This window comes from Stigmatopora argus, chromosome 15, assembly GCF_051989625.1.
Source record: "Stigmatopora argus isolate UIUO_Sarg chromosome 15, RoL_Sarg_1.0, whole genome shotgun sequence".
Taxonomy (NCBI): Eukaryota; Metazoa; Chordata; class Actinopteri; order Syngnathiformes; family Syngnathidae; genus Stigmatopora; species Stigmatopora argus.
Window position 1 is genome coordinate 12016140 of NC_135401.1, and position 24343 is coordinate 12040482.

General features: G+C 38.8%; 1 protein-coding gene across 3 annotated transcripts; it reads right to left on the reverse strand.

The window, feature by feature from the left end:
* Positions 1-472: 472 nt before the first annotated feature.
* Positions 473-24271, reverse strand: mia2 (MIA SH3 domain ER export factor 2). 3 transcript variants are annotated; one of them, XM_077620541.1, is made up of 28 exons: positions 23121-24271; positions 22073-22206; positions 21279-21365; positions 16234-21172; positions 15994-16092; positions 14852-14949; positions 12487-12618; positions 12310-12331; positions 12035-12123; positions 11868-11939; positions 10441-10551; positions 10269-10340; positions 9737-9841; positions 8970-9092; positions 8711-8878; positions 7693-7783; positions 7330-7397; positions 7180-7250; positions 7014-7115; positions 6837-6933; positions 6561-6628; positions 6394-6479; positions 5125-5238; positions 2565-2729; positions 2324-2482; positions 2188-2237; positions 1742-1913; positions 473-1654 (listed from the first exon to the last, which is right to left on the reverse strand). In XM_077620541.1, exons 1-28 carry the CDS (start codon positions 23239-23241, stop codon positions 1467-1469), a joined length of 7803 nt encoding a protein of 2600 aa, XP_077476667.1. In that variant the 5' UTR covers positions 23242-24271; the 3' UTR covers positions 473-1466. The 3 variants fall into 3 exon arrangements, with proteins under 3 accessions (XP_077476667.1, XP_077476666.1, XP_077476668.1); XM_077620540.1 differs by having other exon boundaries at positions 15925-16092; XM_077620542.1 differs by lacking the exon at positions 23121-24271 and adding an exon at positions 22305-22393 and having other exon boundaries at positions 15925-16092.
* Between the last annotated feature and the right edge of the window lie 72 nt (positions 24272-24343).

Genomic DNA, 24343 nt, shown 5'->3' on the forward strand with positions numbered 1-24343 from the left:
TACTCAGATTTTATAAGTAAAAATATATGAAAATGTGAGCCTTTAGCCATTTCACCACTTTTAAAGTACAAAAAGTCCCATAATTCTTTTGAACAACATTGTTACGCTGTTGCTTATCAATGAGTATCAATAAGAAAAGTCTAATGAAAAATAAAAATGATTACAGCGGCGTTAGCAGAAGAGTAATGAAAAATAAAAATGTTTACAGCGGCGTTAGCAGTAGTGTCAACGCCACAGTGCTGACGCTCCTACTCGAGTGCGTTTGGGTGTGTTAGGGACTCAGTTCTGTCACCAGCAGTTTCCATATTTTATCTCACAGATTATCAGAGAGCCACAGTTTCCCTCCCCTGGCTTTAAGTGTCTATTATTTATCCAATGAAAGTTAGGTACTTTAGTGTACTAAAATCTGATGAAAAGGAAGTCATCTATTCTGACAAAACAACATTTCAAGGTTCTAAGCATACCAAGACAATACATTTACAGTCTTGTTTATTTCTTGTTTCTTTTTACAAAATTCACAACAATCTGGTGACCTGTTTTTAAACCATCTGCTGACAGTGATTAAATTAGTTTTAAGAAATACTCACAGAGGAAGCCATTATTGAGATACTGTGTTCAGTAAAATGGCATGGCTCAAATTTGAACTCAAGAACATGAATTCTAAAGTCAATGGACGCATGAAAGTCTGACATAAACATGAAAAGCGGAAATAACATCCACGGCAACAACAGAATAAAACTGTATTCACTGATTTTATGTGGCTCAAAAAATAACTTCAATAGATTTTTACTGATATTAAAAGAAATGGTCAAAATTGGAGATCATCCAACACATCTGGGACAGTTTAGACCCATACTTGGTGGCTTTTTTCTCCCAATATTTGTAAAAGTGAGCAGCAATGTAGACTGTGGTTATCAAAGTCAATTTCTGCAACTTTTGACTAATTTGCTATGTTGACCACATTTGCCTTGTGAATAGGACCAACTGAAAGTGAACCTCGTTTCTCTTACGAGTCAGTCGGGATAGTCAGGGAAATTGCCTAAATAGGATGCATGGGACAAAAATGGATGGATAGATAAAGTGCAGAAGTGCAGAATTGCTCACGAATGAGCAACACGTATCACGGATCAGCTACCGTGATTATCCTGCTTTAGATGTCAATGAGCCATGTTCCAAATGTGAAATCCATCCATTTTTTATACCAATGAAACTCACTCGGGTTGGAGTAATGTTAAAATACCTGACGGAATCTGGGAAATGTATGTCTTGAACTAGATAGACCCCTCTAATGACAATAACTAACACATTGGCTGCCATTGAGGGCTCTAGAGGGACTTAGAATTAATTTGACCTCCGCATTCCAAACGGATTGGATGTCTAGTGCCCTCAATGGCACTGAGTGTGTTGACTGTGCAATATGTATGAACAAGAAATGAAGAGAAACCTGGTCAGCTTGACATGGCCTTTCAAGGAAGAGTTTTTTGCTCATCTAGTGACTGGCTGTGTGGCACAAACTGCTGGGATGTGGAAAGAGGTGGAAGGCCATCAGTAAGAGGAGGTCGCATTGGTGGACCATAAGAAAGTGGGTGAGGGGGTGGAGGTCCACTGTGAGGGTACCGAGGAGGCAACATCATCCCTGGCCGAGGACCCCACACTAAAGAAGAAAAACGGGTTAGCTTCAGCTTCGCATATTCTGGAATGTTAGACATTACGATTGTAAAACGTGGATAATGCTGCTCACTGGGCATCATGGGCGGACCACCAGGACCTCTAGGAGGGAAGAAATCAGGAGGTTCAAAGGGTGCTCTTCGAGGAAATGGGCCATCTAACGGGCCCATCGGTGGACCGGGAGGTGGTGGTGCACCCATCCTCAGAACTGATTCAGGGGGAATTCTTCCATCACCGAGACCGGGCTAATGGGGAAAAAAAAGTCAGCGTTACAAAGCATGGCTAGTTTGAAACATTTCAAGATTGTCCTCGCGCTGCACGATATGACGATACATGTCATGAAAACAATATTGAACTTTCTATCAACAATTTACATGACTATTGTCCTTAAAGCCATAAATAGTCAATGCGAATTTTGTCCAGCAGATGACAATGAGACTCAATTACAGTCATAGTTTTCACTGCTCCCAATTATCCAGCTAAAAATAAAATAATACTGTAACATATACACAAACAAACCTCTCTGTGATTGTGCTCCGGTCCTAGGCTGTTTTCTCTGTTGATGCCATCTAGAATATGATACACATACATGCACAAACATTAACGGACAGGGGAAGACACCCACTTGCGGTAACGCGAAACAAGTAATGTCCACCTGTTGTGTCTGTGGATTGGACAGGTCCTAAGGGTCCCGGCATAGGGAGACTCCTTGGATGGGGAAAAGGAGGACCTGGATGTGGGAAAGGACCCATTACTCCGGGCGGAGGACCAGGTCTCCTGTAGATTGGACCTCCTTGTTCAGGAAACATATAGCCTGGGGGAGAGCACGCAAATGAATGTAGGCAGTGTGAAGAAGTTTGAAAAAGAACAGGTTTTAAATAACTTGCTGGCATCACCTTGAGGTGGGAATGGTCCAGGTCCAGGTCCTGGTGGTGGTGGTGGTGGTGGTCCCCTACGATCTTTTTCCCACGAAGGAGAGATAGAGCCACTGTCTGAATGTGGACCTCCACTCCGCTCCATCTCGCCTTGGACACCAGTGTGCTCTATTGGTCCACGAGTTACTGAAGAAACAACCATTGAGAGCAGTATACAGGGCAGGGGAGGATTGGGAAAAGAGAAGGCAATTACACGTTAAGGACTGGATGGAGGTTGAGGCAGTTGTGATAAACCAAAACAATAAAATAAAAATAAAAATCCTTACAAGCATTGAGTGCTAACATCAGCAGCTGATCACACAAACCATGTCAGTAGTTTTTGCAAATAAGAAATGTTAAAATTTCACTTTGAGCACTTAATAGCATTTTACTGACCACACTGCAAAAATGCAGACAAACCGTACTGTATTTTGCTGTTTAATATACCCGGGTATATTAAAGGATTTTTGCTTTTTTGAGCCTCCCGTTTGTGCACCATTTAATATACCCCTGCCGTTGGCAACTCAGCTTTTTTGGCAAGATTTGTATGGTGTTCATGACGGCATAATTATAGATACTTGAGTTCATTAAAATTCCAAGTCAGACTTTATTCAGCAGTAAGTAGTTTTAGTCTGCAAAACGTTGATGCACCCCGTCACGGCATAAAGAGTGCATAGTGGATCGTACCTTCCCGTTTGTGCGCCATTTAATATACCCCTGCCGTTTATTATTAAACAGCAAAATACGGTAGTGGGAATTTTTTTGTTAACAAACCTTGTGTGCGATTACATCCAAAGGACTGCACATAATCCCATCTTTCTTAAATGCGGCTGAGTAAATTAGAGAACGTATTTAAAGTCTGTACTACATCTTACATTGACAGATATTACGTTATAAGTCAATATACTATGGGTTATCAGTATGCTAATAAACAATCATGGTTAATAAAAAAGCACCCATTTAGTAATGTATTAATTGGTATATTCAAAGAGCTTAGTCTTTAAAATCTGTGTAAAACATGGTTAGCTTTCTCCCTATCTTACCTTCCATAGGATCACATTTTGCCATCAGGTCAGTTGGATCTTTGGAATCCAAATGAAGAGTTAATATTCAGTTCCTGGATTTCTACTGTAGTATTTTTCAATGACAATTCCCCATTTTTTATTTCAAAAATTTAATGTAGTGCATTGCCCAACAATATAAAGTTGTGACAAAGCAATACACAAACCATATATTTGGAAATATAATATGTGCCAGTCAAAAATAGACAATGACAATTCTTATGTCTAAAATGGAGAACAACAGGCCAAATGTTTTTTTTTTTGTCTTGTCATAGAATCCATAACAAACAACATCATGGCACAAAGGACACATTAACCAACTGCAGGTTATTCCAGATTTTTTAAGTAGTTTTTTGTATTTATTTGAAATTTAGCCCACCTGACAGTTATTGTGGATGTACAAGGAATTTAAAGTAAAATAGTAAATCTGGTATGGTAAAGTTTTTTTTTTTTTAAATACTTGGAAAAAAATAGTTTAGAGTTGTGTCTACCTGTACTTCATCAAAAGAATTAAGTACTGCAGTGAAATTTCATCATGCTTTCAGTTTAATGCTCCCACTTCACCTGTCTTTAAACTAAACCTGTGCAATTTAATTCAACATTAATACCAATTGTTTGGTTGGGCCTATGTAAAAACTGTTGTTAAAAAGCTCTGTAAATTTAAACTAGTACAAAAATTACTCGGTATCATTAATAAGGCTAAAAAGAAGGGAAAAAAAGGCTGGTCCATCAGGTCTCAAATCACTGGTGGTTTTTATGATAACTGTCTTCAAAGCACTCCTTGCTCATACTGGTGATATTTCGTTTAGATGTTTCCTATATGGGGAGGCCCAATTAAGAGTGGTTCGCACATGGGTCTCAGTTCTGGGGTTGAGGGTTCGATCCCAGGTCAGCCCTCAATGAGTTGAGTTTGCATGTTTGCGTGGATTTTCTTCGGGTACTCTGATTTCCTCACAGATCCCCAAAACATGCATAGCAGGCTGGTTGAACACTCTAAATTGCCCATAGGTATGAGTATGAGCGTGTATATATGGTTCTCCGTCTCCTTGTGCCCTGTGATTGGGTGTCCACCAATTCAGGCTTTGTGTTTGGCTGGGTTAGACTTCAGCACCCCCCACAACCCTTGTGAGGATAAGCAGTTTGCAAAATGAATGAATGTTTCCTATATGTCCACACAACGAATCTACCACGCCAGCGAGGCTTTTTAACACGGGGAGAAGTAGGGCTTAGCGGTGGTGAAATAGCTGGCTAGTGGCGAGCAGCAGTCCAGCAGTGACCATCAGTAGATGCGTAGTCAGCTACAATTTGATCGAAATTAATTTAAATTGTTCGTACTGTTCCCTACTGAGTACACCCACAGTCGGCTGCCACACGTTCTACCAGCCCGCCGTGGAAAATTTTCAATAAATGGCACTGCTCTTGTTACACTGTTTCAGATCTTCATACATTTTTGTGTGGTTGGTTTATTTGGGGACACGTACCTCTAGGGGAGAGTCTGTTTAAATGCCCTTCAAGAAGTGTAGGAGATGAAAGTAAAGCTCTGTTTTCAGATGCAGGTCGACCCAAAGGAGAAGGACCATAAGGTAATCTTTCAGCTGGAAAAGTAGAATAATTTGGTGGTATAAGCATCCAAGATATCTTGTCCTTGTATTTATTAGTCAGGATTAAGGAGGCACTACAGCAAGATTATTGAAAATGAAAACAATTCAATTTTTATCAAATTTTATCAAATCCCAATAAAGCCCATTTATAAGCATGTTGATAGGCGGGGGAGACTTTTTGCACAGGTGAATCGTAATATAATATAAACAAATTTAAATGAACTTGGATTATAATGCAGACATACTAAAAAATAAATTTAATCTAACCTTACACTAAACTCAATTCTAATTTTGTTTTACATTTTTATACCTTTTGTTCTTCCGGCAGGGTTGGCTGTTTGCCCCGCCTCCACCCTGACTTTCTCTATTCATGGGCTGTTTGCTTTTGTATTCCCTTCAAAATATTCCAAAAATGATGCACACAAATGTCCTCACAATAGGATAACGCACAACCACTTGCCAACGAGAAGTAATATATACTCCTAGTATTAGCGATCGCTACGCCATTCGCATTGAGTGACGGAAAAAAAACACTGAAAAAAATGCAACGCTCCGCCCAGTGCTCGTAGATATATGTTATACATGAAAGAGATGCGGCAAAAAAGACAGTGCGCTACAATGATAAACAGCCTCTCATGCCTTGGCCACCTGGCTTTCTCGTATCTCGAAATTTTTCTCGTATCTAGAGATAATTATTTGCTCGAAATTTATCTCGAAATGCTCGTATGTCAGGGTGCTCGTATGTCGAGGTACCACTGTATATGTTACAATATACTTTTATGTTGGACACTCTAAATTGCCCCTAGGTATGAGTGTGAGCATGGATGGTTGTTTGTCTCCTTGTGACTTGCGATTGGCTGGCCACCAATTCAGGGTGTGCCCCGCCTCTGGCCCAAAGTCAGCTGGAATAGGCTCCAGCCCCCCCCCACGACCCTAGTGAGGATAAAGCGGTCCAGAAAATGAGATTGAGATTGGGATATACTTGTACGCCACTGTATTGCTGAGCTCTGTAGCAACATTCCCTGATATGATTTTATTGGGTTTAATAAATTGTTCAATATTTTTTTTAATGTTGTTGTCATTTTTAATTATTTTATAGTGCCTCCTAAAATACAAGACAGTTTTTTGAGTGTGAATGTTTAAACTGACCTCGGTAAGGTAAAGGCCTTGCCAGGCTGTCCAAGGCAAATGGATCTTTGTCAAGGGCATCCAATTTAAACTGTGTGTCTGTAATCCTATAAACACACAATTAGAGTTAACAACGAATGAGATCCTATGCGATGCATACATACGCATGGTGTTCCTTTAATACATACTTCTGTCTGAGGAGGCTGTTCTCTCTTTTAATGTCTGACAGCTGTCTGTCTGCTGCCCTGGCCGCAAGCTGAAAAAAAGTAAATCAGGGACATTTGGTTCTTCTCTACAGCAGATTATTATTGGGACCACAAAAGAGTTAGCATGAGTTGCGTACTAAAGTATTTCTGACCGAAATCGGAGTTCAAATATCAACACCCCCCCCCCCCCCCCCCCCCCCCCCCCAAAAAAAAACGAAAGGTGCATCCTTGTATTTGTGTAGATTCTTGAATACAAACCCAATTATTATGAGCCTTCTTTTCATGGGAAGATATCTGGGTCTGATACGACTGCTTGGTTTTTTCCAGTTCCTCCTCCATCTCCCCTGCTCGATGCCTTAGGAGACACAGGCGTATTGAAAGCTAAACTGACACATTTTATGGTTTCATTACACTCTACTTTGCAGGACTACCTACTTGTAGTTGTTGAGTTCCTCCATTGCCAAAGCAATGTTTTTGTCTGCTTTATTCAACTTGTCTTCTTTCTGCAGACGGTCCTTTTCCTCCACTGTCAGCAACCTGCAAACACAGAGAAGAAAATAATAAAAATATTCTTATATAGTGAGTTTAAAAGAAAACATACCTGTGTAGTTTGAGCTCATTCTCCTGGTACATTTCAGTCATAATCTGGAGCTTTTGTTGCAGACGCTGGACCTGAGAAGCATTCATGTGACGTAAATATAGATATATTGAATGTTAAAATGCCACAACTATTCAGGTTAAAGTAAGCTACCTGTTCAGAGTAGTGCTCAGTCTCAGCTTGCATAGATGATTGCTCCTTCTCCAATTCCTTAATGCTCTCTGCATGAAAATGCACAGAGTGGTCAACAGAGACCAGAATATTAGAAAACGTTGCATTAATATTGTCTCTTGAGAATGTTGTTTATCAGAACTCTGCAGTGACCTCAGAAGATAGAACAATTAATAGCATTTATAGAAATTATCTTAGTCCTTTGTAGCGTAAATTGAGAATTGTGTTAATATTTTATAGCAACAATGGTGAACTGCCAGCATGAAAGAAACTTAAAAAAAAACTACTATTGAAAATAATCAATAAAAACCTTGAATTATTAATGCTCTTGAAATGAGGACTTACCTTCTAAGTCCTCTTTAGCTTTTACTTCATCGTTAAGTTTGGCAAACACTCTATCCTTGTCTTCATCCACGGATTTGAGATCTGCATTTAACTACACACAAACAAGTGATGACACATTACATAATCGAAGTTTTATTCTTGATTAGTTAAATCAGACGCTTCAGATCAATTTTCCGGATTATCGTTCTCTATATTTAAACAAAACTTCAGAGTATAAGTATTTCATGGAACACAACTTAAGTAGAAAAAAATCAGTACTATAAGCACCAAAAGAATATTTTATAATGACAAAAATGTAATTTTCAGTAAAAGGGCTGGAGGAAAATTGCCTTGATATATTAAATGTTTTAGTCACCCCTCTTCTACCAGTATATTAATATTACTATTCATTCACTTATCTGCAGTACTGTCATTAAATCAACAAACTACCGTATTTACCAGACTACAAGTTGCACTTTTTTTCGTAGTTCGGCTTGGCCTGCGACCTTTACTCAGGTGGGACTTGTGTTTTTTTCATTTTATTTAACAGCTTATGTTGTGGGTTTTTTTAGGCTATAGTTACCCAAAAATATTAATATTTTAAATAACGTGCCTATTTTGTCTCTTGTTCGCTATTTCACGATTACTTTAATCTTTAATGTTTGTTCTTGGTTTATGACAAATTTAAGAAATGCCCCCCAAAAATGCAACTTACACTTCAGTACGACTAGTATATTTTTCCCCCTTTCTTTGTCCATTCTTGGGCAAGTACAACTTACACTCAGGTGGGACTTCTAGTCCAAAAAATACTGTTTGTAATCCATTTTAACTGGGATAACTGGCACTGAGTGATCATGTTTCACTGTCTTTGCATGTGATAAACATCCACTCCAATTTGACCGGTTGACTGATTGAAAAATCACTGACAGAACTTTCCACTCAAAATGGATTGGACGCCTTTTCCCATCAATGGCGGTCAACGAGTTTACTATACTGACAAATACTGGTGATACAGAGAGTGCGATGGGTGGTTGTTTACCTTGGCAGCATAAATAAGTTTTTGGACTTTCTGGAGATGCACTTCTGACTTGGCTTGATGTACTTTTCTGTTTTTTTCTTTTCCTGTAGTCCCCTTAAATGTGTCGCTTCTACCTCCATCTAGATCGGCATCCCAGGCTTTCATCCCCAGTAGCCGATCAGTGAGGGACTGAAAGCAAATGAGTTTTGAGAAATCTTGAGATAAAAGCAGTGACAAATTAGTTCTTTTTTTAAAGCCTGAAATATCCAAGCACTCATACCATTATACGTTCATCCTTGTTGGCCACATCCTGCATCATTCCACTGTGGGCCAATTCATACCTCCTTATCTCTTCTTCCAGCTCACATACTCGCTCTGCCCATCCCTCCACCTGTTGCCTTAACTGCATGAAAAACAGAGGTTGAAAGAAAACACAAATTGAATGACGGACAAGAAACAGACTGAGAAGGGTGGAAAAGCAGTCGTGTGCGGTCGATTGATCGCGGGTCTTTTGGTCGCCGGTCTTTTGGTCGCGGTCTTTTGGTCCCCCGGACCGCGACAACGGGCGACCAAAAGACCGGCGACCAAAAGACTGGCGACCAAACAATGTAAAACAACACGGTCTACGCTTCAATAAAAGCCAACAATGGCCATGAGCAGTTTCACCGAGCGGATGTGTGAGTGTATAAGAGTTTGTATGTACATGCGTTGTCCCTTTAAGAAGCTACGTCAGTCAGGGTCTTAACAAGTTCTCCAACAAAATACAATAAAAGTCTGGGAAATTTGGAGCTTTTCTTTAGCCTAACAATTACTAGGGCATTAAGTATGACTAAATAGTAATTCACAGTTTGTATTTAGGGAATTTGAGCAACAATTTAAATGGTAATTATCAATAACCTTCCAGGCGACCAATCGACCGTGTACCAAAGCAGTAATAGAGATGGGAAAGAAACATTGACATGATGGTAATTTAATGCCTGGAAAAATCTCAAGATAGCAGAGAGAGAAAAATGCAGAGTTTAATGGATTGTTTATGCATCATCTTACCTGTGTGTTGCTTTCCTTGAACAGAGTGTTTTCTTCAGAAGATGTTTCCATATTCTTCTGTAGTCTCTCACAATTCATATTGTACACTTTAATGGTAGTTTGAGCCTAGGGAACAACGTAGGGACAGAAGAAAGTTGCAAAATGCTTTCAAAAATCCATTTTGATAACCGTTACCTATTTAGGACTGTTTATTTGGGAAATTGTTTTGGAAAATCCAAAGTTCAATGTCAGCCATTTACCCAAATTAAAAGCAAAAACATGTCTGACAACATGAATAAGAAAGTATTTTTCTTTTAAAGAAAAATGTACCCCATATGCACCCTCAAAACAGACTTACTATATTTTTAGGTTATGAATAATTATGCTTTACTGAGAAAATTCATAATTCATATCTAGAACTAAATACTAAAACTTGTACAAATGTTAACTCTTTTACCTGCTGGCAACATGTGAAAATAAAGTTTGACCCCCACAGAAAAAGAGTTTGAGTGGTGAGAAGAATTATTAATGTGAATTTTACAAAGAAAGTCACCTGTTCTTCTTGCGATTGGAGCTCTTTAGTTTCTTCTTCCAATTTCCCCATGTTCTCCTCAAGGAGTGTGATCTTAAGGAATTTAGATGCACAATAGTCAGAAGATATCCACTTCACTTTCCTTTTTGATCAGCTACTTTTAAACAGGTGAAAATACATTCTACAACCTTACCTTTTGTTCTTGTTCAATTCGGTGTGCTTTCTGTTGATCCAACTGATCCTTCAATTCCAGTAGAGTATCTTCCAGTAGAGTTTTAGCAAGGTCTAACTGTTGGGCTTTGACCTGAATGAGCGAAGAAAACGAGATGAGATACTGCATTGAGGAGAGTAACAGGACAATAGAAGTACTCATAAACATGGGAGAAACAATTCAACTCTATTAAAGCCAGTATCCACGCTGAAACTCGTAAGCGGAAGCCACTCCCGTCTTCCGCTTGCTACTAGAACTCAGCACTGAAGAAAGGTAGTTATAATAGGGGTGATCCTACTTTGCGATTTTTCGATTATTATGGTCATGTCTGGTCTACATTAACCGCAATATTCGAGGGATTACTGTAAAGCACATGTGTCAAAGTAGCGGCCTGGGGGCCAAATCTGGCCCGCCGCATCATTTTGTGTGGCCCGGGAAAGTAAATCATGAGTGCCGACTTTCTGTTTTAGGATCAAATTAAAATGAAGAGTATAGATGTATATTAAATTTCCTGATTTTCCCCCTTTTAAATCAATAATTGTAATTTTTTAATCATTTTTTTCTGTGTTTTTAGTTCAAAAATCATTTTGTAAATTCTAAAAATATATATTAAAAAAGCTAAAATAAACATTGTTTTAGACCTATAAAAAACTGAATATTAAGAGCTTTTAATCCAGTTCTTTTAATCCATTTATAAAAAAAATCTAAATGTTATATCTAAAATGGTCCGGCCCACATTAAATCGAGTTGACGTTAACGCGGCCGGCGAACCAACCAGTCTGACACCCTTGCTGTAAAGCATTTTATTAAATACTTGAATAGTTTTGGTTAGAGGAGCAAATAAGGAAAAAAAATGGGGCAGTATGGCACTTTGCAGTAAAGCAATAGCTAACAGATTGGTAGAAAAATATCGCTTTGTTATAAGTCTTTTCACCCATGTATAGAGCATATTCTGGTGAGTGTTAATACATTTCTTCTCTGGGAGCGATCCCGTGGCGATGCAAAATTTAAGTAGCAGACCATTTGAATCCCCCATTTTATATTTGAATTAAAGTTAAGATAAGAGGTTATTGGAAAGGGCTGTATTTTAATGCTGAGAATATGTTATTTTCTTTGTTACTTGTGTTTTACAATTAACCTCAACTAATTTGTAATAAACAGTTTGAAAACAGTCAACATTGGATTCTTTTTGAGTGACTCCTCATCAAAAATAATCAGGCAGCATTTTAACCTTGATTGAGAGATGAACTATGTCACACATCTGATCACAAACATAAAAAAAATTAACAGAACAAAAGATCAACAATTTTGATCTTCAATTTGCCAATGCCAACAAGAAAATTGTTTGCTTCAAGAAACAATTGTATTTGTATTGTGTTCTTTTATACATCCTGTAAGGCCCGTCTTACCTCCAAATCTTTTGTCTTATTGGTTTCAGCTAAGGCGTAACCATTTTTTAGTGAGTCCTCCAATTCGTCATACTGAAAATAAAATAACACTAAAATGTCTTTCAGTTTGGTCATGATTAACACAAAATTGAAGAAAGAAAATATTAAACTGCTGCAGCAGTACCAACCTCTTGTTGACATTTACCAAGAGTTTCCAGTACTTCACACTTCTCTACAAGTAATTGTGCAACTTGCTCAGCCAGCCACCATTCCTTACCTGGAAAAGGGGAAATTATGGTGTTGATTTATATTAAAATTTGTAAGCACTACACTTCATTTTACAATTATTTCCAAATATGTCATATTTATGTATGTGTCTCGAACACTGACGGAACAGATTAGCAATACACACACATTTGTATAACAGATAAAGTAATACAACTTTGACAAAATTAAAACTTACGTCGATAAATTCTGCTTTTGACCTGTGTTAAAAAGTGTAGAGTTAGACATTAAATATATTGTTAGATGAATTAAAACAGTGCAATTCAAATATGAATCTTGATACAAATTAAAACTGCAGTAACACATCAATCTATTACACCACAGGATATTTTTATGCGCATGTATGAATACTCACAGAGCGATAAAATCGGCAAGTGAACAATAACGCGGTCAAAAGCCCAATCAGACTTGAGATGATAATTGGTTCCCATGGAATTCCGTAGAGATCTGGCCCAGGCCGCATGTCATCAGGCAATGATGACACAACCTGGAATTAAAGTAAAAATTCCTCTGTCAGTATAATTGTCTGTTCATGAAACTTCCTAATAGAACCAAATAAGAACACAATAAAGCCATGTCATTTTAGCTCCACCCCAATAAGGTCGGAACCCACCAGGGATTGAACCCTCGATTTTAGAACTGTTAGGCAGACATGTTAACCACTGGTCCAACGTGCCACATTAACATAAAGGCAGAGATATGTATATTTACAAATGAAAGTATTATTAAAAAAAAAAAAAACAGTTTTGAATTTGGTTGTTCAGATTGCTGTTGGATCAGCATGTGTTGCAAAAAATGACCAAACATTTAACAACTAGACATTGTATTGATAAATTTAGAGAAGGTGGCCCGGTGGATTGAGTGGTTAGTGTGTCGGCCTGACAGTGGGGGACTTGTGTTCAAATCCAGGTCGGTCCACCTGTGTGGAGTTTGCATGTTCTCTCTGGGCCTGAGTGGTTTTTTTCTGGGTACTCTGGTTTCCTCCGACATTCCAAAGACATGCATGGTTGGCTGATTGGACACTAAATCACCCCTAGGTATGAGTATGAGCGTGTTTATCTCCTTGCGATTGGCTGGCCACCAATTCAGGGTGTCCACCACCTCTGGCCCAAAGTCAGCTGGGATTGGCTCCAGCACCCCACGCGACCCTAGTGAGGATTTTTATTCTTAAAGCGATTCAGAAAATGAAACAAAAAACAAAAACAAAAAGTTTAGAGAACATGTAAAGTTCAGAGTGCATTGTTGGTTCATCTACAGTTCTATATATTTCAAACTAAAAAGAGTGTGAGTAATGGTGATATAATCTAATGTAAATCTAAAAATAACACAACGCCTTAATGAACCAAAGAAAGAACTCAATACAATTAAATTCATTGTGGTTTAGCATTTCCTCATCATCGATGGCTGTCTGAATTCAGCAGGCTAACGATTAGCATCTACACTTTACACATGACACATTTCATAAGGTAATATTAAACCCCACTACAGCCACTGACAGCAGTGCTGATAGGACAACCATGCAGTCAATACAAAAATCTGACAATTAAGAAAATTAATAAAACAGTCATTCGACAGCAGTAACGCTAGCAAGACAAGCTAAAGGACCCTGCACATAACCTACATCCTTGACTTTCTCCACGGCGATACCATAGTAAACCTGAATCGTCGATGGATAGTCCATCTCTCTGCTGCCCAAACTGTCATTTGCCGGGTCTTCTGTCATTTCTGATTTCGCTCATTTGGTTAATATTTTGAAATTATGAACCTCAAAAAGTGTCACAAGAAGTAGACGGGGCAATGAACCAACTAACATCCTATCCGGAGCATTGCACTGCGGACTAAACCAACATTTGGCTTTTAAAAGGGGAAGAGAACATCGAAACGTATTGCCATTACGAACAGTTGAAACTGTTTTATCGTGCTATTACTCCCAAATCGAAATTTTAATTCAATAAAACTATAACAAATAATATTACATGCCGATTATTATTTTCTAACATTTACAAGAATCTAACGATGTTTGCCTACCCTACTGTTACAAATGGTTCATTCGCAACGTCACCAATTGTAAAATGCCACACTGGCAGGTCAGGGAGTTTCCAAATGACAGCAAAATAAACAGGTGTCACCTCTAAAAAGTCATACATTAAATAAATTATCATTTTTAACGATTGCCTGAGCTGATACAACTATAACAACAGCAAGTTACAACACTCGAATTAAAGGATAAGATCGTAAACAACCTTGCTTGTTCACTTATTTGTACATTTCTGGAGTTCAATTGACTCACCGAATCTGTTTTCATGTTGTCCATTTTAAAATAGCTCCCCTTAACATTAGAAGTGTAGATTTAACAGTAATGTGTCATGCATGTTTGCCCCAAGTACAGATATTCAGCAGGCTAGTGTTGACCTGACACAAATGGAACTGAACTTTATGAAAATGGGAGGGAGTTATGAGTTGAGGGATCAGCATCTTAAAGATACACAACCACAGAAAGGATTAAGAGTAGAATACAGGAAAACTAATCATTAGCACCTTCCTGGTTCCAAAATATTGGTTATACTGGCGATAAACAGATTTAAATCCACACTTCAGTGCCATTCACGTCAGCAGATGTCCAATCAATTTGAACAGGGAGAGGCTGGCATTCTCAAATTGATTGGTCAATGGCAGCAAATGAGTTAACGATGAGGATTGAATCTTTTGATATCTGATACCTGCATAAGCCATTTGAGAAAATCCTCCATTGTATGAGTCTGAGAAGATGACTGTTCCTGAATTCCATTAATAGGACCCTGAATCTCCGCCATTGATCCTTGTTATTCACAATGATTTAAGGGGACAGACAGAAATCATAAGCATGGGATATTGGCACATTGAAATATAATCAAATACACAGGACAATATATATATACTATGCTACAATGTACATGTACCGATAGATCGCCAAGTAACTATCGGTAGATCGCCAAGTAACTATCGGTAGATCGCCAAGGTACTATTGGTAGATAGCACGAAATTAACATTTTGATCCCTCCCCTATGTCGGTTTCCGAAGCTAAGCTCTTATGAATTTGGGCTTTGCTGTATTAAGCCTTAGTGTGAATCGAGAGTGGATTTTTCACCCCTGGCCCCTACCGCTCCCATACAACTCTAATGCGAGGTATATCAACGTAAAAAAAACTGTTGAGCTTTGTCGGTGGCCTGGAAAAAAAGTATAGATCAAGGGTGTCAGACTCGGGTTGGTTCGTGGGCCGCTTTAACGTCAACTCGATTTAACGTGGGCCAGACCATTTTAGATATAATATTTAGATTTTTTTTTATAAATGGATTAAAAGAACTGGATTAAAAGCCCTAAATATTCAGTTTTTTATAGAACTAAAACAATGTTTATTTTAGCTTTTTTTTAAATATATTTTTAGATTTTACAAAATGATGTTTGAACAAAAAACAGAAACAATTGATTAAAAAATTACAATTATTGATTTAAAAAGGGGGAAAATCAGGAAATTTATTATACATCTATACTCTTCATTTTAATTTGATCCTAAAACAGAAAGTCGGCACTCATGATTTACTTTCCCGGGCCACACAAAATGATGCGGCGGGCCACATTTGGCCCCCGGGCCGCCACTTTGACACATGTGGTATAGATCATGGATGGTTAACTCCTTGAAAAGTAGATCTTGGAGCAAAAACGTTTGAACACCCCTGCACTACACTATCAAATACCTTGATACTGTATGTTTTTAATGTAAATTCTACGGGATAGGAGGGGATTCTAGCCATACCTTCGAGTAACTGTGGTGGTACTGTCTGACTGTGAAATACTTTCTTCAGCAAGGACGTTTCTTCACTACCTCTTTCATTGTCTGGGTCTCCTCCTTTCTGTTTTTCCTCCATCACCGTCGGTGTCACCACGGTAGTCTCTTGATCTTTCAGATTTGCATTTGGCCGATCTGTTTAAGGGAACACACGGGTTACGTCAATCCAAATTAATACCATCCTGAAATTAAGGAAAGGATTGAGATGGAAGTCATATTTGCAGTGGCAGTGATGATCTCAGGCAATATATATAATTTAAACATTGTATACAGTACCTAGCTCCTCCAAAATAGTTGTGTCTTCTTTACCCGTGTGGTCTTGCAAAGTCTTGTCAATTTTGGGAAGGAGGTTTGGTTGAGGGGGCTTTGCTGTATTAGTAGGCAAAGAACCGGAGTCTGAATTTGGCGTTGTTGGTGGTTGCAAGATTGCTTCAAACTCTGTATTCTTATTTCTGTAGTCCATCTCTTTTTCGGTAGGGTAAACGGGCGGAAGCTTTAAAATCTCATTGAAATTTTCATCAATCTCTGAAGGAGATTCTGGCAGCTCTTTTGTTTCCATGTTTGGGCTTTGGTAAAATGTATTCATGGCTTTTTTAAAAAGTCCAAAGAATCCTCCACTTTCTGCTGTACTTTCATTGCTTTCACCAATCTGTACACTGAATTCATTTTCAGATCCACTATTAACACTATTACCATTAACTGCTATTTCAGGAGTCTTCTTGGGGTTGTCTTGTGTTGCATCACCTAATAAAATATCTGATGGTGTTAAAGTATCAGATATTAAATTTGAACCAGCCTCAAAACTGTTTCCTTCTCTCCCTCTTTGGATTTCATTTTGATCCATCTGAGTACAAAGCTCATCCATACATTCAAAGCTCTTCGTTTCCTCCCTGACATTTCGCCAATCCACAAAGTCACCGATCTTCTGCGTGTCCACATTTACCTTAAGATTCCCACCAAACTCTTGTTTTCCTTCTTTGTTGGCCTGCACAAACTCATCATGTGTTCCATCTTCTTCTAACTCCTCTGCATCTTTCCAATTCTTTGCCTCTTCAATTGTATTCTCTTCAACTTCTACCGGCAAAATTCTTAACTTTAAAACTTCATTTCTTTCATGGTCAAGTTGATTTGACTTCTCCTGCTCTTTGTGTTCTACATCTTCTTGACTATTGTCTTCAAACATTTTTACTGACTGACCAATCACTTCATACTTCTCTAACAGTTTCACCTCTTCCTGTTTCTTCCCTTGTGTATCCTCTATTTCTAATTCTTCAACTGGCTCAGCACCTGCTTCATACTGTTTTAATGTTTCCAACTCCTCCAGCACATTTTTATTAAACTCTGTATCCATTTTAGACTTGTCTTGTACCTTGTCTCCTACCTCACCATCCAGTGTAGATTTCTGTTCCCCCACATTCTGGCCCATGTCTTCTAACTCCTCTTCCCTCTTTTCTGTAAGTTCCCTACTCAGTTCATACATTTTCTCCTCTAACTCTCCCTCCTGTTCTACATCTTCTTGACTATTGTCTTCAAACATTTTTACTGACTGACCAATCACTTCATACTTCTCTAACAGTTTCACCTCTTCCTGTTTCTTCCCTTGTGTATCCTCTATTTCTAATTCTTCAACTGGCTCAGCACCTGCTTCATACTGTTTTAATGTTTCCACCTCCTCCAGCACATTTTTATTAAAGTTCGTATCCATTTTAGACTTGTCTTGTACCTTGTCTCCTACCTCACCATCCAGTGTAGATTTCTGTTCCCCCACATTCTGGCCCATGTCTTCTAACTCCTCTTCCCTCTTTTCTGTAAGTTCCCTACTCAGTTCATACATTTTCTCCTCTAACTCTCCCTCCTGTTCTACATCTTCTTGACTATTGTCTTCAAACATTTTTACTGACTGACCAATCACTTCATACTTCTCTAACAGTTTCACCTCTTCCTGTTTCTTCCCTTGTGTATCCTCTATTTCTAATTCTTCAACTGGCTCAGCACCTGCTTCATACTGTTTTAATGTTTCCACCTCCTCCAGCACATTTCTATTAAAGTTCGTATCCATTTTAGACTTGTCTTGTACCTTGTCTCCTACCTCACCATCCAGTGTAGATTTCTGTTCCCCCACATTCTGGCCCATGTCTTCTAACTCCTCTTCCCTCTTTTCTGTAAGTTCCCTACTCAGTTCATACATTTTCTCCTCTAAGTCTCCCTCCTGTTCTACATCTTCTTGACTATTGTCTTCAAACATTTTTACTGACTGACCAATCACTTCATACTTCTCTAACAGTTTCACCTCTTCCTGTTTCTTCCCTTGAGTATCCTCCAGTTCTAATTTTTCAACTGCCTCAGCACCTGCTTCATACTGTTTTAATGTTTCCACCTCCTCCAGCACATTTTTATTAAACTCCATATCCATTTTAGACTTTTCTTGTACATTGTCTCCTACCTCACCATCCAGTGTAGATTTCTGTTCCCCCACATTCTGGCCCATGTCTTCTAACTCCTCTTCCCTCTTTTCTGTAAGTTCCCTACTCAGTTCATACCTTTTCTCCTCTAACTCTCCCTCCTCTTCATACTTCTTCACTTGTATCTGTACAGTGTCGTTTTCTGTCTGTTCGACTAATTCACCATGAACTTCATACTTCTCTAACTTTTCCAACTCACCCTGCTCTTCATCTTCTACCTCATCTCGCCTTATTTCAAACATTTCTACTGACTCGCCTAACACTTTATACTTCTCTTCTAGCTTTTCTACCAACTCACTATTGACTTCATACCTCTCTGTATGTTTCACCTCCTCCTGCTCCCTATTGTTGAACTTTTCTTGCCATTTCTCTTTTAATCCTTCTTCTGACTCACCGTCTAGTTCATTCTCCTTCTCAAACTTTTCACCACCCTCCTCTCGTTTTCCTCCCTCTCCCAACTCTTTTACTAAATCACCATTCTCTCCTGATGACTCTGCTATATTCTCCTCCTTAGACTCCTCCACTACTTCTCCCTCTATAAAGGGATTCACCACCTCATGCTTTTCCCCTTCTCCTTTTTCAAACCTTTCCTCCTCATCATCTTTAAAGTCATCTACATTGCCTTTCTCCACTGAACTCCCTAGTTTAACAATATTTTTCTCTTCAATCTCTTCAATGAACTCATCCTTAACCGCTTCTTTCTTCATATTAACTTGTCTATTCAAGTCTTTTAACGCTTCCTCATTAGCCTTCTCAGCTTCCATTAAGTCTTTCTGCTTCTTCAAATCCAACTGCTCCCTGTCCATTAAATCTTCTGACATTTTTACTTGTAACTTTTCTACAGGCTCCTCATTTTCCGTAGGTGTAAAATAGTTTTGCACGTTTTCAGTTTCCTTGACTGCTTCCTTGCGTTTTTCAACCAACACTTGAGAACTTTCTTGCTCTTCTGTCAGCTTTATCTCTTTCTGTTTTTCTTCCTTGCCCAATACGTCATGTTTCTCATCTTTAGATTCTTTCTCCTCAGTTTTGAGAGTAAGAGAAGGCCCAAAACTACCTTCTTTTAAAAAGTTTATCACAGATGTAAAAGTCCCTGGGAGGTCCTGGGACACAATTTCTTTGCCATTTTGAGTTGGGGTGTTCCAATGAGGGGAATGCTTTTCTATATCGGTTTCGGAAAGGTTTTCATCTGTAAATTTGTCATCTCTTCTTTTCAAGTAGTGTGCATCAAATTCCAGAGAGTTGTTCTCCTCGTGGTTGTTAATGTCTGAAACCTTCCAGTTCTCGTGCTTTTCAGTTTCGTTAAACTCATCTTGAGTCTTTGCTTGTAGTCGCTTCTGTGAAATCTCTTCTATATTGTTTTGAGTATTGTCCAAATACTTCTGTTGATCTACATCTTCACCTTTCACTTCATCATGTACTTGTTCCTGTTTCTCATTATCAGACCTGCTTTCTTGCACTTTACTTTGCTCTACTGAGTCTTCCAACCTAAGGATTTCCTCATCTCTTCTCAGAGCTTCATGTTCCTCATCACTCAAACCAGAAACAAGTGATATGTTAGAGTTGTCCATGTTTTGTAGCTCATTTGTGAACTCTGTCTCATCATGACTGTCTAGGTGATGTTTTGGGGAATCTTCAATCTTACATACCGACTGCCCTATTGACATAGGTTTCATGTACATGAAAAATGCCCGTGAGGTGACATCATTCTTACTTGCAAAGGGGTCAAATTTCTTTTCTCCTTCCTTAGCATCTTCTACCAAGTCAGTGACGACTTTTTGGCTTTCAAGAGGGTTGAGGTTTTGATTAGATTGAGATGTGGCATCAAACTCACTATCCTGACTATTGCTGGCTGTATTGTCAGAATCAGCATGTCCCCGAGCAATGTCTTCAGACTTTGTGTCTAAGACATTTCTGTCAATTTCACTGCTGTCTTTTTTGAAGGCCAAAATATTCGAGATCCCCAAATCAAACCAAGAATTGGATGCCGTCTCTTTGTTGTCATTATCTCCTTCTTCTCTATTAACCTGTGTCGTATCTCCAGTGTCTTGATCACTTGGGCCAAATCCCAGCGTTCTTGACAACCCATTTCCGAACCAAGCCGTCAAGTCCCTGTCCTTAATCTCCTCTTGTATTTTTTCTGCTTCTAAGTCTAGATCCATCTTCCTGCTCCTGAATTTATCTCTGTGTGCTGTATCCATGTCCATTTCTTTTACACCACCATCCACATTTTCTGCATAAGAGTCTGCTTCTTCTTCTCCACCAAAGCCGAGCCATCCAGTCATTCTTGAAGCCAAAGACTCAAATTCTGTATCAGGTTCTCCAGGGTTTGTATCATCTGATTTTCCTTCACTTCTTAACCCCAGCCCCCCAGTCACTGAAGATGTGAAGGACTCTTCTTCCTGCTGTAAATGTTCCTTCTTAACTTCAGTGTCAGGTTCTTCCGGTTTTTGCAGACCTAACCATCCCACTAGTGGAGAACTGAGCCAGGAAGAAGGGGGAGACCCACCATTTTCCTGCAGTTCCACAGCAGTTTCAGGATCTTCTAGCTCTTCTTTTGATGTGTCAGATCCCACGGGGATATCTTGAGATTTTGAAGGAATTTCAGAGTTGGTCTCATAATTGTTTGTTTGACTCATTTCAATATCGTTATGTGGGCTTAGATCAGAATCATCATCATTAACATCATCGTCAGTGTCCAAGTGATTGGAGTCAGTGGGATAGCCAAGGTCATCCACACACAGAAAATCGGATTCCTTGATGAAAACAGGAAATATAATTTAGACTAAAAATCACACAATTTCCAATTTGCACTTCAAATGTTCACGGGGTATTTTTATTGTAACAAAGGCAAAAATATACCTGTGTTGGAACTACTATCTCCTTCATCGAAAATTTCTGCTCCTCTTTCACAGCTTCTTTTGGAAAATAGCCAAACTGTTTGTTAATCTGGAATCAAAATACATAAACTTCATTAATTCCAATTCATTTAGACTGGGTGGAAAGGCCTTGAATGCTCATGTTTCTGTGCTTAGGTAGATGCTCAATTAATTTTAACTGGCAATGGGAGGCAAATGAACGTTCACCCCACCAAATTAAAATTAAATGGACATATATCCCCATCGATGGCAGCCAAAGAGATAATTAAAATAGTTTAAGAAAAAAAACTTTTGTGTGAAATGCTAAGGTTGGAGGGCTGGCAGCGAATGAATGAATGAACATTCATTCGCTGCCTCCTTCCCAGTTCAAACGGATTGGACCTTTATTAGTGATAAACTCATTTGAGTTCACACCAGAAGGATGAAAACAGCCACATGAATGTCAGTGTACTATCGAAAAACCATGTTTATCTATGTCTGAAGCCAGAACAGAGAAAGAGCCAGCACTTTAGTGCTTATGTCAAATGTGGAAAGTTTTTAGGCACTAATGTGCACAAGCTTTGCATCTCAAACTCCAATTTATAACAAAACACATGGCAACCGATCCATTATTCTGTTTTAGCCTAGAATATACACCTAGAACTCCCACGGCAAAGCACAGTAATGTCAATATTGTTTCTATTTCCCCAGGTAAATTTCAGTTTACTCTAAAAGCCACTACACGTGAATTTAATCTTTACAAACAGTTTGTTTTGTATTGGAAATAGTCATACGTACACTGCCAGCCCAAAGATTGCTCCTCTTTCCAGTCAGTTTGTGGTATACAAAGATGGATTCTCCTTGTCGGAAACTCAAGTAACGGCAATCTTTTCCATGGTGATCTCTGACTGCTTGCACTCTGCTTATTAAGGCTAAAAAGTAAAGTTGAAACAGTTGTAAACAAATGCTGTACCATATGATAACACACACATATATTCATTGATTCATTTTCCGAACCGCTTATCCTCACAAGGGTCGTGGGGGTGCTGGAGCCTATCCCAGCTAACTATGGGCACCAGGCAGGGGAGACCCTGAATTGTTGACCAGCCGATCGTAGGCACAAGGAGACGGACAACCATTCACACTCACACTTAGGGGCAATTTAGAGTGTCCAATCAGCCTACCAAGCATGTTATGGAGATGTGGGAGGAACTGGGAGTTCCCACAAAAAAGCCATGCAATCATGAGTAGAACATGCAAACTCTTCAAAGTGAGGACTCACTTGGGATAGAACCTTCGACCCCAAAACTGTGATGCTGACGCGCTAAGCATTTGCCCGCCGGGCCGCACCATTATTATTCAATTAATTAATTAATACTAATTCAATATACATACATTCATTTGTTTTCTGTATATGCAGGTGTCTTAAAATTCAAAACCACTAGTCACAACTGTAAAGCCACCTCTGTCAAATATATAGACCTTGTAAGGTGTATGTGTATAATTCAATAAATAATTAAAAATGTATCATATTGTTGCATGTTGATATTGTCAAATAAAATGGTTCATATCGTGACAGATTTTCCCCAAAATTTGCACAGCACTAACATAAACACTGATATATATATATATATATATATATATATATATATATATATATATATATATATATATATATATATATATATATATATATATATATATATATATATATATATATATATATATATATATATATATATATATATATATATATATATAACACAGGGAAGCCTGTAAAAATAAAGCATGATTATTTCTGATGACTCAATAGTATTATAAAATATATTATCAATGTCCAACTTACTTTCACATTCTGAATCTCCACAGATCTTGAAATCAGACAGCAATCCACGACATAGTTGTGGAAATATCACTAAAAACATGATTGTTTTCCACCACCTAATATAAACGCGTGAAAAAGTCATATTTGTTATTTCCACGAGAAAACACCAAGCAAAAATAGAAGCCGGTGAGAAGTGATCTCAATAAGTTGAGTTGGCATGTGGACATTTGCCTTTAAACTGCAGCTCAGCTGAACACTCAATTGGTAATGGGAGCCGTGATAAGATAGAAAGCCCACATAGGATAATCATTAACTATAGTTACGTCCCAAATGAGTTTGTTTCATTCTCATGGGTTCAATTCGTGGTAAAAAGTAATGGGAATAATCAACTCAGTACCGCACTTGCACAGTAATATTAGGATGGAAAAAACCTCAATTAATTTTACTTCAACGATAACTGAACACATGAGGTGAGATATCACAGCCATAGAAGTCACATAAGGCTGCACATATATAATCTGTGATAGTCAAAGAGGCACACCATACAGTGACCTGCCAAAACAGACTAACAGACACAAAAACACACAATTAAAAACATATTGTTCACCATAATACTTTTTCCCCTTACAAAACAATAATGTGTTCATTTCAAGGTAAATGTCCATCCTCAACAAACTCATCAAATGTAATATGATAAGAAGGAAAGAGCCGCACGTGGCTCGAGAGCTGCATGTTCGCCTCCCCTGAGCTGTCACGCCGGTGGCGTGAATGGTCAGCGTGTTGGCCTCACAGCTCTGGGGTTCTGGGTTCAAATCCAGGTTGATCCACCTGTGTGGAGTTTTCATGTTCTCGGGGGCTGCGTGGGTATTCTCCGGGTACCCCGGTTTCCTCCCACATTCCAAAAACATGCATGGTAGGCTGATTGGACACTCTAAATTGCCCCAAGGTATGGGTGTGAGTCTTCTTGTGCCCTGCGATCAGCTGGCCACCGATTCAGGGTGTCCCCCACCTCTGGCCTGGAGTCAGCTGGGATAGTTCTCCAGGACCCCCCGCGGCCCTAATGAGGATAAAGCAGTTCAGAAATTGAGATGACATGAGATATATATGAGCATTGTTTGAAAACGGTGCAATCTAGAGTTATTTCAAGGCGCACTGACTCTATGTTTATCGAATGTCTCCGACGCAAAATGGCCGACACTTAACCACGTTGTCTTACAGCGCCAATCAGAAGTCCATCTTTATTA

Coding starts and splice junctions, on each gene's coding strand:
- mia2 (XM_077620540.1), bottom strand. CDS start 23,241: ATGACTTTTTCACGCGTTTATATTAGGTGGTGGAAAACAATCATGTTT. Junction 14,950..15,924: donor ACCACCACAGTTACTCGAAG/GTATGGCTAGAA, acceptor GTGAATAACAAG/GATCAATGGCGGAGATTCAG. Junction 1,914..2,187: donor CGGAGCACAATCACAGAGAG/GTTTGTTTGTGT, acceptor TTTCCCCATTAG/CCCGGTCTCGGTGATGGAAG.